This window comes from Panthera tigris, chromosome E3 (genome assembly GCF_018350195.1).
Source record: "Panthera tigris isolate Pti1 chromosome E3, P.tigris_Pti1_mat1.1, whole genome shotgun sequence".
Classification (NCBI taxonomy): Eukaryota; Metazoa; Chordata; class Mammalia; order Carnivora; family Felidae; genus Panthera; species Panthera tigris.
The window spans coordinates 1,301,893-1,314,449 of NC_056675.1; the positions used below are offsets into that span (position 1 = coordinate 1,301,893).

General features: G+C 68.5%; 1 protein-coding gene across 1 annotated transcript in view; it reads right to left on the bottom strand.

Annotated features, from left to right (window-relative positions):
* The window catches only part of INTS1 (integrator complex subunit 1), a 29,577-nt gene that overhangs the window by 12,961 nt on the left and 4,059 nt on the right, over window positions 1-12,557 (bottom strand). The window contains exons 5-23 of the mRNA XM_042971588.1: window positions 12,301-12,460; window positions 12,039-12,144; window positions 11,740-11,926; window positions 11,502-11,647; window positions 11,265-11,406; window positions 10,196-10,372; window positions 9,558-9,666; window positions 8,829-8,949; window positions 8,407-8,484; window positions 7,693-7,850; window positions 7,059-7,155; window positions 4,191-4,282; window positions 3,966-4,026; window positions 2,845-3,042; window positions 2,468-2,597; window positions 2,037-2,216; window positions 1,802-1,951; window positions 1,209-1,388; window positions 1,001-1,105 (exon numbers count right to left, since the gene is read on the bottom strand). Of these exons, the coding sequence (XP_042827522.1) occupies window positions 1,001-1,105; window positions 1,209-1,388; window positions 1,802-1,951; window positions 2,037-2,216; window positions 2,468-2,597; window positions 2,845-3,042; window positions 3,966-4,026; window positions 4,191-4,282; window positions 7,059-7,155; window positions 7,693-7,850; window positions 8,407-8,484; window positions 8,829-8,949; window positions 9,558-9,666; window positions 10,196-10,372; window positions 11,265-11,406; window positions 11,502-11,647; window positions 11,740-11,926; window positions 12,039-12,144; window positions 12,301-12,460 (2,577 nt within the window). The remainder of the gene's footprint in view (window positions 1-1,000; window positions 1,106-1,208; window positions 1,389-1,801; window positions 1,952-2,036; window positions 2,217-2,467; window positions 2,598-2,844; window positions 3,043-3,965; window positions 4,027-4,190; window positions 4,283-7,058; window positions 7,156-7,692; window positions 7,851-8,406; window positions 8,485-8,828; window positions 8,950-9,557; window positions 9,667-10,195; window positions 10,373-11,264; window positions 11,407-11,501; window positions 11,648-11,739; window positions 11,927-12,038; window positions 12,145-12,300; window positions 12,461-12,557) is intronic.

The following is a 12,557-nucleotide window of genomic DNA, read 5'->3' on the forward strand; positions in this document are numbered from 1 at the left end:
GGGGGCGGGGAGCACGGCCGTCAGAGGGCCTCGCGGGCCGGCCCCGCCGTCTCTCGTCGCCGCCACGCCAGCCCACCGCGAGGCCGCATCGCGCGAGCCCACGCAGCCTCGTGCCGGCCGGGGCCGGGGCCGGGGTCGCCGGGACCAGCAGAGGGAGGGGCCCGCGTGCACACACAGGGACGAAACCACCAGGCAGGGCCGGGAACGGCAGGGCGGGACGGAAGCGAGGCAGACGCCCACCGGCCCGGACGGCGACCCAGACGTCACGGACGTCACCACCCGCCGTGCTCCTGCTCCGAGCGGGGTGGGGGGGGGGGGGTAGGGAAAGAGGGGGAAACGCTGACACCAGCCCTGGGCGGGAGCGTGAACTTCCTGCAGCACACAGGCCACGAGCGGTCCCCAGGCTGGCCCCTCGACGACGAACCCACACGTGGGGAGAACCCCGCCTCCAGGGACCCCTAGCTGCCCGCCCGTGCCCTTGCTCCCTGCACCCATTCATCCCACAGAGCACCGGGCCCACGGGAGCCGCCCGAGGTCGGAGCCAGAGTGGGCGGACAGGACAGCAAGGTCAGAAGAAGGCCCTCCAGAAAGGGCAGGGGAGGAGGAAACGCCCCGTACCCTGGGCCACCACCCTCCCTGCAGGGAAGAACAACACAGAAGAACACAGATGGGCTGGCCCGGCACCCCGTCCTCCCTCCCTGAGCGAGTGCTCCCTGGGGGGTGGTTGGGGGGGGTGGTGGGCAGGCAAACCCCATCTGCACGGCCCGGGCATCATCGGCCTGGGGACAAAGGGACACGGCCAGGCCTCGATGAGCACCACGGCCGCTCTGGCCGCAAACACACCTCAACCCTCACACCCTTGACACCTGCTCTGGGCAGAAGAGCCCTGGGAAGCAGGCTGGGCTCCTGCAGCGGCCCCCACCCCCCACCCCGGTCCGGGGGGCTGTGCCGCCCCCCGCCCCGCGACCTCCAGGTGCAGGGCCCCGTCCCACCCCCTCACCAGGGCCAGGTCGCTGTGCTGGCCCTGCTCCTCCACAGGCGTGTGTTGGGACAGGTAGACCAGGTAGGCGCTGATGGTCTGCGGGTCGGTCTCCATGTGGATGGCCTGGGGGAGGGGTGGTCGCGTGAGCTCGTTCGCGGGGCAGCCCCCGCTCCCGCTCGTGCCACTGCCGCCCCTCAGCCGCCCGGCAGCGTCCCGGCACCCGTACCTGCTGAAGCGCCAGGGCGGTGGAGGTCCGGACGCTGTCGAACAGGGGCAGCCGGGGCAGGTCCCGGAGCAGCCACTGGTAGCCCTGCAGCGTCTCTGTGTCCCCCGAGTCCTCCTCCATCGGGGGCTCCTTCTCCTCCCCGTCCCGCAGACTGCCCTCCGACAGCACCAGGGACAAGCCCTGCGAACAGACGCGTGTGTGGGCCGGACACGCTCCCTCAAAGCCCCCGGGGGCGGGACTGGCCTGGCTGGCAAAGACACCGCGTCCCGTCAGAGACGCCCGACCCGACGAAAAGGCCGCAGCTGGAGCCGCATCTCTGGAAAGTCGTGCGACACCTCGCAAGAGGCGGCGAGACCGCTACTCCGTCACTAAGTCTCTCCCGGGAGCTCACGTCGGCGCCCGGGGAGGGATCACGGGCCAGCGGGACACAGGGTCTGCCTCTCCCGACCTCACCACCGCCACCCTTTCGACGCGAAACCGGCTAAGCCGCAGCCTAGGCGAGTGAGACGCCGGCCGGCCGGGGCGCCAGGGACAAAGCCGCGCCAGGGAGCAGGGGTGGAGCAGAGCGGCCCCCACCCCCCTCCGTGCCGCACCTTCATGGCCAGCACCCTGGAGGCCACCTGGGGAGAGCCGAGGCGCCGCAGGAAGTAGTCCAGCACCTCGCACGTGGTCTGCTCGTCGGCCTTGGGGCCCAGGAGTAGGTCCTGCAGGCGGCCCAGCAGCTGCCGCTGCTTCTGCTGCCTCTGCGGGGGCGAGGGGGGCCGTTCAGGGGCCCGCGCGGCCGTGCGCGGGGCCGCGGTGGGCCTGGGGGCGCTCGGGGGCACCGACCTGACGCTTCCTGGCCTTCTGCTCCTTGCTCTCGCCCTCCTCCTCCTCCTCCCCGGACGTGGCGTCGTCGGCAGCGTCGTGCAGCAGGAACTCACACAGGCACTGCACCGGCAGCACGTCCAGGGAGCCCTCGCTCGACTGCACCAGGTCGGCCAGCCAGGGCATGGACTGCGACGAGGCCTGGCCGGGGCCACGGACACACTCAGCGGCGCCCCCGGCGGCCCGTCCGCCGGCCCCCACCCTCCCGAGGCCGTGGTTCCCGGCGGCTGTGCGGGCAGCCGCCTCACGCGGAGGGGACCCGTCCCCGGGCGGCCCCCGTGTCCCGGGGCGCCCCCTTCCGGCTCTGGCCTCACTTAGCCCAGAGCCGCGGTCCCGGCCCCCTCCCCCTCCCCCCACCCCCACCCCCCACCCCAGGGCCGCGGGGAACTCGCCTGCCTCTGGATGATGTTGAGGAGAAAGTCCGGGCTTCGGCTCCGACACAGCAGGTGCCCGAGGCGCAGGGACTGGTTGAGGCCTTTCACTTGATCCAGGATGTGGGGGGGAGGCCTCCGAGGGGGTCCCCTAAAGGTCCCCGAGGACGCGAGCGTGTCAGGGAGCCACTGGCGCGGCACCTGGGAGCAAGGGTGGCAACCTCCCTCCCCGCCCAACAGCAGCCTCCCCTCGAGGGCCAGACAGGCCCTCCGCCCCGCCCCCAGCCGCTGAGCGCGTTTAGCATTTCCAGGGCGTTTCCAGGGCCCGGCGCCACGCAGAGGCCCAGGAGCTGCTCCACCGGCCTCGCCCCCACCCTGGGGACCCGGGTGCGACGTACTGAGGGTCCAGGCTGGTGAGCTGAGACAGGAGAAGGCTGCTGTTCTCGGTGATGGTCTGCTTGGTGGACGCGGCTGCCAGATGGCCCTCGAACGCCAGGATCTCCTGCTTCTCCCGCTGGGAGGTCTGCAGCTCCCGATTGATCATCTCCGTCCGGGTCTCCTCGTCCGTCAGCGTGCACGGCGGGTAGGAGTAGTTGCTGGGGACCAGACGGGAAGAACCCGGAGCCCTGCCCATCTGAGGCTCGCGGCCACCAGACAGCGCACAGAGAAGGTCGCGGGTGCTCACGAGGCCCCCGCCCTGTGCACGACCTTGGCCACCAAACGCATCAGAGAGCCTGGCCGGGCCATCGGCAACGCCGCCAGGTCTGGCCTCTGGGAGGGAGCCCCCACGCCGGCCACCCGCTCTCCTTCCACGGGACAGCACACCGGCCACCTCCAGAATCAGGCCCAGCGGGTGTCAGAATCCTGGACACCCGCTCACCCTGCGCCAGATCCCCTCCCCACGGGCAGGCGTCTCCAGCCCACGGGCATCGCAGGTGGACCGGCTGCTCCCACAGGCAGCTGCGGCTTTTCTGAGATACACGAGCTGCCTGCTGTCACACGTGCTGAGCTCAAACCCACCACCTGTGATGGCCGTTTGCGGCAGATCTGTCCCTGGGGCCCCCGCAACGGCCACAGGACAACCCCTCAGAATGGGCCACACACACCTGGTCACCGCGTACCGTGGTGCGTACACGGTGGTCACCCAAGCTGACCCTGGGCCGTGTTCACGTCTGCAACCGTTAAACCACCTGGCCCACCGCGTCCCTTGTCTCCACACACCCCCACCGGCTCCTGGTGTGCCGCCAGCCGTCGGCTGGCCTGCCCCCGCTGCCGTCACTGGAGAACCTCGGCCGCCAAGGCCCCGCCTCAATCCTACTCCCTCCTCAGCCCACGGCAGGGAGGGGACGCTAACGCTCGCGGGCCCGGACTCGAAAACTCAAGCCCGCAAGAGAAGGAAACCCGAGTGGCCGTGCAACAGGGGACACGCTTCGGAGCGAGTCGGGGTTCCGGGATCGGCTGCGCTTCCCAGCGTCCCGCAGACGGGGCCCTGGCCCCAGCGGTGCGCGAGCCCACTTACTTGGTCATCACCATTTCCATGAGCATCTTCAGCGTGGGGTACTCCTCCCAGGCGGCCAGGCCTAGGGAGCAAGAGGAGGGCAGGTGGCGGCCAGCCCACAGCCCCACTGCCCCGCCTGGGTCCCGGCCTGGCTCTGCTGCAGGTCCCCAGCACGACGCCCCGACAGGAACAAAGAGCAACAGCCGGCTGGGACGACCGCGAGCCCGCCAGGGAGGGGAGGCTCACCGATGTTCTCTGGGTTGAAGGCCGCGACAACCAGCAGGAGGGGCCACGCCTTCCAGTAGAGGGTGGAGATGGCCAGGTTCGGGGGCTGGTACCTGAAACGCAAGGACACCCACGGCTCGCCCTCGGCCGTGCAAGGCGGTGACGGGAATGGGTCCTGCCCAGGGTGGAACGGCCCGGAGACGACCTCCTGACTGACCGGCGAGGAAACGAAAGATCGCAAACCCCCGGGCCTGGGCCTCCCGCCACACCGGCATCCCCGGGAAGGGCACTGTGACCACCACCACGCTGCCCAGAGCCCCGCGCCGGGGCCGAGCCCCTGGACAGGTCCCGCGCATCGCCGAGTCCCGGTGTCCCGTCTACAACGTGGAGACGAGGGCAGTCGCGACGGCAAAGCTCAGTGTTAGTTAGCATTCGTCTTGTGTCCACCAGAGACCCAGAAACAACCCTGGTCTCCAACGGAACAGACCGTGAAGTCGTCGTTGTGACTGAAACGTCACGCTTACGACACACTTACGACTAAACTACGGTTCTTTCAAGTAACAGGACAGAGCGTTCCAGGTGACGCAACGGCACAATCGTCGTTAAGAAAGGAGCAGATCCGAGAAGCCGACTCGGGGAGATGGACAGCGATCAGGTCGGGAAGCAGGGCGCACCAGCACCCCAAGACACAAAGAAGCGAATCCCACGTGCGACCGATAACATCGGCAACAGAAAGATACTCAAGACGTCCCACGTCTGCGGACCAGACGCTGTCAGCGTGGCCATGCTCCCCGACGTCATCTACCTGTTCAAAGCAACACCCACCAAAATCCCGGATGGCTCTTCTCTGACAACGGACAAGCTGCCCTGCAAATTCACACGGAAATACGAGGGCCCAAAACAGCCGCGAGTCTTGAGGAAGAACAGCGGCAAGAGTCCCACTTCCTAATGTCAAGCCTCAGCACAACCCACGGGAGCGATGACAGGGTGTTACCGACACGGGCAGACACACAGACCGCCTGAACGCGTGGGAGAGCCCACGCATCTGTGGTCACCCGATCGCCGACAAGGGCGACCAAACCTTCAACGGGAGAACGGACAGTCTTTTCGAGAAACGGCGCCGGGACCGCTGGCCGTCCTGGTGAAAGAGCGGGGAGTCGGACCCGTCGCTGACACCACACTGCCATCAGCTCAGGACGGTCGCAGACCCGAGCGTTACGAGCTAAAACCTGGAAGTTCTTAGGAGAACACACAGGAAAGGCCTGTGACCCCGGGTGGGGCAACGGTTTCCTGGGAAGGGCTCCAAGCCCACGTGGCAGCAGAGCGACACGCGGGGCCACGTCATCGGGGCATCCCTGTGCGGGACAGAGCTGAGGCCCCAGGCCCACCACGCGTGCACGTCCACCCACAGCGGAACGGAGTTCGACCCTGCCTCCCTCCACGCACGAAACCAACTCAGAGGATCCAAGGCCTACGTTCAAGACCTGAAACCGGAAAACAGAGCAAATCTTCCCGATCCTGGATGAGAAACGACACGCAAGGGGCGCCTGGGTGGCTCAGTCGGTGAAGCCTCCGGCTCTTGACTTGGGCTCAGGTCACGATCTCACGGTTCGGGAGTTCGAGCCCCGCTCCGGGCTCTGTGCTGACCGTGTGGAGCCTACTCGGGGTTCTCTGTCTCCCTTTCTGCTTCCCCCCCCCACACACAGTCTCTTACTCTCTGTCTCAAAATAAAGTTACCAACAAAAAGAAATGACACAAGAGTACAAAAAAACGAACAAAACCAGACGAGCTAGACCTTCCCCGAATTAAAAGCCACCGTCTCCTAGTGTCTCCAAGGACACTGCTGATGGTGTGAACAGGAAAAACCACCTGCAGGTCACCTCTTCAGGGTCTAGGTCCACGATATGTAAAGAACTCCCAAGACCCAACAACAAAAATTCAAACACCCAATAACGGACAAGGAACCCGAGTAACCCCTCTCCGGAGAAGACGTGCAAACGGCCAACGAGCGCACCAAGAGGCTCGGCGTCCCAGGTGGTCGGGGAAGCGCGGATCTACACCACCTCCCGGTGTCACCGTGCGCCAGCTGACAGCTCGCGAGGACACGGCGGGACCACAGCCCGCGGGCACGGCTGCTGGCAACGGAGATCCGCGAGGCCTGGCAGCTCCCCGGAAAGGTAAGGCAGCCCCCAGGAAGAGAACCGGAAACACGCGTCTGCACGAACACTCGGGTAGGAACGTGGCTGGCACGTTCGCAGCGGTCAGGGAGAACCCGCGAGCCCACCGCCCGACGGTGGTGAACACGACGCGGCGTCCACCCGAAGTAGCGCCTCCCAGGTTAAGCGTCACGACACGGGTGAACCTCGAAAACGGGCTGCCCGGTAACAGAGGCGGGACGCACAAGGTCACGACGTGTGCGTCTGTTTACGTGACGTGTCCCCAGAGTCACAGCCACGGGGACAGAGGGCAGATCAGTGGCTGCCTAAGGCAGCGTGGGGTGGGGCAGGGACGGCTCCCGGGTACGGGCTTTTAGGGGCCAAAGCTGTTCTACGCCCGGCCTGTGGCGATGGCGGCCCATCCCGGGAATTTACTAAAACCAACGCGTCAGCAACACGAAGCGGGTGAAACACACGCGGACGATCCCTCGAGAAGACACGTGAGAAAACGCAGAAGAGCAGGCGCGTCAGCAAACAGGGCGGGAGCGTCCGTGCCGAGCACAGAGCAACACGGACAGAGCAGGGGAGCGCGTCCCCGGGGCGCAGGCGCGGGCAGGGAGGCAGGGAGGCAGGGGCCGCTCGGGGCAGTGCAGCCTCACGGGCGTCTGCAGGCCGGACGGGCCGGCGCAGGGGGGCGGCGGACGGGAGCCCGGCTGGGGGGGGGGCGCCGTACCCAGGGGGCAGCTGAATGTTCTCGGGGTGGTGGTACGTGCACAGGTTCAGGACCGCGTCGATCAGCTGGATCCTCTCCACCTTCAGCACCTCCACATCTGAAACGCGAGAGCCACGCACAGGTTCAGGAGCCCGTCCGCGTGCCGGGGGCGGTGGGGGGATGTGGTGGTGCGCCACCGAGGCACGGGGTTTGGGCCACGGACAGACAGCCCGCGGACGGGGGCTAGCTCTCCAGAAGCCGAGGGCGGGCGGGGGCTGACGCGGGCGCCCTGGGCACCGTGGGCCTGCCCGGCACACCGAGGGCCAGACGCCGGCCCGGCGGCAGCGAGAGGGGCGCCCGCCTCGCGAGCGGGGTTGTGGGACCGCGGTGGCGGCCTGCACGGGGCCTCGGTTCATCACACGGACAACGTGTGCAGGTCCCAGGGCAGCTCCAGAAGCAGCACGCGGCACGTCGCCACGGAAGGCGCAAACCTTCTGCCCGATCCCCGACTCCAGAGACCGGTGGGGTCCGGCGAGCCCGGGGCCACGGGGAGGAGCGGACGCCTGGCTGCAACCGTGGAGGCAGGCCCGCCCGAGCGGGGCGGTGGAGGCCGCCACCGAGGGGGGGCCCGGACAGAGTTTGCGGGGACCCTCACCGTCGGCCTGCACGGCTGCGGCCCGCCTCACCAGGTGGTCGGCAAGCTCCATGGCGTCCGCGGGCCCGAGCGGGAGGTCCCGGGACAGCCCGATGACCAGGATCCGCATCAGTGTGTCCTCCAGGATGGGCACCTCCGAGCAGAGGCGGAGGAAAAAGCTGCGGGCAGAGCAGGCAGGGGTGGGCTCGGCGGGGGCTGCACGTGCCCACGGGAAGGAAGAGCCCCAGCTCCGAGGCTCGGCTGGACAGGGAAGCGGGCAGCCACCCCCTCCCCCGTCCCCTCGCTCCGGAGGCCCCTGTGGGCGAGGCCCGGCCGCACCAGGTAAGAATGGGAGAAGGCGCCTCGCCCCCGGTGGCACAAACACGCAGGGCACCGCCCACCACCCGCTGAAGTGCGGCCCGAGGAGAGCACAGGGCACGGGAGGTAGGGGACGAGCAAGCCGACGGGGCAGCGGGGGCCCAGTGGTGAAGACAGCTGGGGCACGGGGGACACACAGGGCAGGGTGGCCCCGGACCCGGGGAGACGGGGCCGTGACACTGACCCGGGGAGTGTGGCCGGCTGGCCCCCTGGGAGTGGACAGCACGCCGGGGCTGGGGATCCGGAAGGAGACGAGGCACAGGGTGTGCTCGAGGGGGCCCCGACTGCGTGGTCCTCCTGGGGCCGACCGCCCCACCCCCAGCCCCCCACCCCTGCACACACAGCAGGTATGCTCACTTGCGGTCGCTCTCGGGTGGCCAGTTGTCCCACTTGTAGTAGGTCTCGGGCTGCTCCGTGAAGAGCACCTTGTGCAGGCTGCGGGGGACAGACGAGCGGTCGGGCCGCGGGGACCCGGCGAGCTCCCCCCACCCCGCCAGGCCCCAGAAAGACACATCCCCCGCAGGTGCGGAAGCTGCCCACTCGAGGCGGATGCTCCCGTGGTGTCTTCCAGAGCCTCCCGCAGCCCCCGCCTCAGCGAGGCTGGCCAGAGAGGACCCCGCCTCTGCCCTCACGGCGGCAGGCTCCGCCTGAGCCCCGACACCCCCAGGCGAGCCCGTGTCCCCCGCTCAAGGGACAGCTGGCTCCTGTTGGCTGGGTCCAGGGAAGGGGCTGCGGGGCTTTCCGGAGCGTCGTCCAAGCGGAGCGAGCCGGGCCCGTACCAGTGCACGTAGTCCTTGGGGGCAAGCTTGCTGATGGACGGGACGACGGTGTGCAGCCACCACACGGCGTCCCGCTGGATCGCGGCGATCTGGTTCTGGAAGGAGCGCAGCACCTCGAGGTCTGAAAAGGACACGCGGGATTACGGCCCGCCTGCACGGCAGCTGGAGGGGCCGGGTTCAAGGCGGGCCTGGGGGACACTCGGAGCTTCCCAACCGCACCCCCCCAAGGATTACGGAGGGGACACAGAGGTGGACGGGACACCCCGATGCGGCTGGGAGAACCCGCAGGGAGCACCGGACGAGCCTCCAGCGCGTGGAAGAAAACTTCAACGAGATCTCAAATTCCAAATGATGTCACCCCTCGAGTTCTTCACAACCTCACTAAGGTAGTGAATCACCGGAAAGGTGTCTGCACCAGGCTTCCGGCGGGGTTCGTGACGAGCCAAACCAGGCACAGTTCACCAGCACCGCCCCGCTCCCCTCCCGTCCTTGGCCGCGGGGCACGCTCGAAGTGAGGGAGACCGCAATTGGAGCGAGCAGGCGACCCAACCAGAGACCAGGCGGGCGCAGCTTCCGGGAGCCGCCCCCAGGAAGCCCCCGGGTCCCCAGGGTTCCTGGGGCAGGTCTGCTGGGCCTCGGGGGACGGCCTGCAGCCGCGGAAGCGGCCGCTGCCACCCTGCTGTCCCCACCCGTGACCCGAGCGGAGTCGGGCCTGTTTCGGGTCCTTACTCTTCTTCTCCCCTTTGTCCCAGGCGACACCAGCCTCCTTCACCTGGGCCGTGATGCCCAGCATCATGGACACCGCCAGCACGTCTGTGACGTGCACCACAAAACGCTCCTGCAAGCACGGGGCAAGGTCTGTGCTCTGGAAGGGCCTGTGCCCGGGGGGCCTCGCTCAGGCCCCCCGCACACAGGCGGCCAGGACAGGAGGACGCCCCGGGACCCTGTGCCCTGCGAGGGCCAGCGGGAGGAGGTCTGGGGACCAGGGCCGGGTCACACGCGGGAAGAAGGTTCAGCCAACGAAGCTGCCAACTTGCCGCGTGGCCCTCGAGGCCCTCCGCCACCTGCCCCCATCCTCCTCTTCCCCATCATCTCCCTCCACCCCCCAAAGTCTAAAGTCTCCCTGGAGCAGACCACCCGCCCCCTCACAAACACGTCACTGCAGCCCCGGCTTCCTGGGCACACTGCCCCTCGGCTCCCCCCCACCCGCCCGCACGCCGAGCCGGGAGGTCGCCCACATGCGGCCAGGCACAGAACGTGACCCGCACGTGCTGCCCTCTGGGGCCGGCCGCTGGGCACACGGGGCGCCAACCACAGACGACCCGAGAGGTGGCCGCGCGCGGGAGCCGAGGGGACGGCGGCGGCACCTTGAACTCCATTTCCAGGTACGGGGACTCCTTGCGCTCCTGCATGAGCCCCAGGCAGAAGGCCTGGAAGTTGACCTCGTGCTTGGTCTGTTTGACGATCTCGCGGAGCAGGGCCCGCGAGGCCCGCAGGTAGTCGTCCTTGTTGGTCAGCAGGTCCTGGAACACCATGGCCAGGAACTGTGCAGAGAGAGGGGCACGTGGGGTCACTCCTCACCGCCGTCAGCTTCCTTCCGCCCCAGGCCTGCTCTCAGGGCTCCCTCCGTCCTGCGGGAAGCTTCCCAGAACGCTTCCGAGAAAACGTCCCGCCCGATTCCCGGGAGCGCACGGGCACAAGCGGGCGCCACACGGACAGCAGGACGGCAGGGGACACATCTTTAGTTGTCCTGGCAGCCAGTTTGGAGGGGGCCGGCCCTCGTTAGACGAGGGGATGGACCAAGACGCGGTCCCCACCGCGGCAGCCGAGCTTCAGGCATGAACGCGCTGGCTCAGCCGGCCCAGACCCCCTCACGCCGCACCGCAGGCCACGAGGACGAAGGAGCGGCCGTGACAACAGGGGCCTCGCCTACCGGCCACCCTGCACACAGCTGTTTCCAAGCGTAGCCCATTCCCTTAAAAACAGCACTGCTCTCGCTCTCCCAAAGCACCCTGGGATCCCAGGGACTCGCAGAGCTGCGAAGCGCCACAGACGCCTGCCCCACCGGGAGAGTCCACCCCTCGGGTGGCCGGACGGGAACTTCGCTTGCAAACGGCTGTGTTTGTCAGGCCTCGGTGCCGCCCCCTCCGGAACAAATCCGGTTTCAGCTTCTAAGGAAGAATCCCGTGACACGGCCGCACCCGCTCCGGAACTGACCCAAGATCGGGAGCGACCGTGGCTCACTGGGCCCTCTGTCCCCTTCCGGGGCTCTCTCCCACGCGGCTCTGCACCACACCGCCGCCTCCACCCAGACGCCCGGTCGTGCGGCCCGGAGCCCCCAAGTCCGGCGTGGGGCTCCCGGGCCGAGGCAGCCCCCGCGCCAGGGGCCGCTCTCCTGCCCGCGAGCGCCAGGCCGCCCCGCGCGCAGCGCCCTACCTTCGGCGCCAGCTCTGAGCTGTGCTGCAGCACCGTGTACAGGATCTGCATGTTGTTGGGGTTCCGCGCGTTGGAGAGCTCGTTGAAGACCACGAACTTGATGGTGGTGCCCAAGTTGTCCTTGTGCGCGCTCAGCAGCTCCCTGGACGCGAGCCGAGCCAAGGGGCCCTGAGGCGGACCGCGGCCGCCCCCCGCCCTGCCCTCCCGCCGCCCTCCTCGCTCCCACTAGGGCCGCACCTGATGCACAGCATGTAGTGGTTGAGGAGAACCTTGGGCTTGAGACGGATTTTGATCAGGTGGGAGATGACGTCCACGTCCTCGACACCATGCGTGTTGCAGTTCATGCACACGGACATCAGCAGGTCCTGGGCCGGCCTGGTCAGCTGCGGGGACGTGGGGGGGGGGGGGGGTCCCCGTCAGCCCCGCACACAGCTCGGCACCCACAGGGCCCGGGAGCGGGGCTCCCCGCCCTCACCTTGGGGTTCTGGAGCCACATCTCCAGCCTCTGCACGGCCATCAGCCGCACCTCCTTGTACCCGCAGGTGGAGGTGAGCAGCCGCAGGAGGTTCCGCGAGACGTTGTCGATGGGCTGGCGCCGGTTGAGCTGGTCGCGGAGCATGTCGAGGACGTACTCCTCCACGCTCTCTGTGAGGTCGTCGTACCTAGGCCAGAGCGGGGAGGAAGGAAGGAGGGCCGGCTCTCCTCACGGGCCCACCCCGTCTGCCTCCCGGCCGCACGCGGGCCCTGCCGACGGGGGCCGCACGGGGCGCCTACCTGGGCATGAGCTGGCCCTCCTGCTCGGGGCTGAGCTTCTCCTCGGCGATCAGGAGCTCCGTCTGGCTGTCTTCCTCCTCCGTGAGCGAGGGGTGAGGGCTGCCGCCTGCACACAGAGCCACTCGTGGACACCCCCCCTCCCCCCAGCCGTCCCGCGAGCACCCACGCCTGCCCACGCCGGGTTCTGCGGAGGGAGGCGACCCCAGCCCTCCCCTCACGGAAACTCCGTCCTCTCCCCAGCCCGGCCACCGGTGCCTCTCACCAGCACTGAGATCCCCGCCGCTGCGCCCCACCTCCCCCTGCAGAAGCATGCTCTTGGGGGGCATCTTGGTGCTAAACGCTGTCTGGACGTTGTCCACGAATGTCTTGCAGTGCGGGCTGTCCACCCAGATCCGCTCCCCCAGGGAATCTTCGATGTACACCTGCACGTGACACAAGTCCGCGTCCCGTGCCCCAGCGGGCAGCTCGCTTCCGCCTGCCCTCCACCGCTCCCCCGATGTCCCAGCTCCCTGGGCGGGG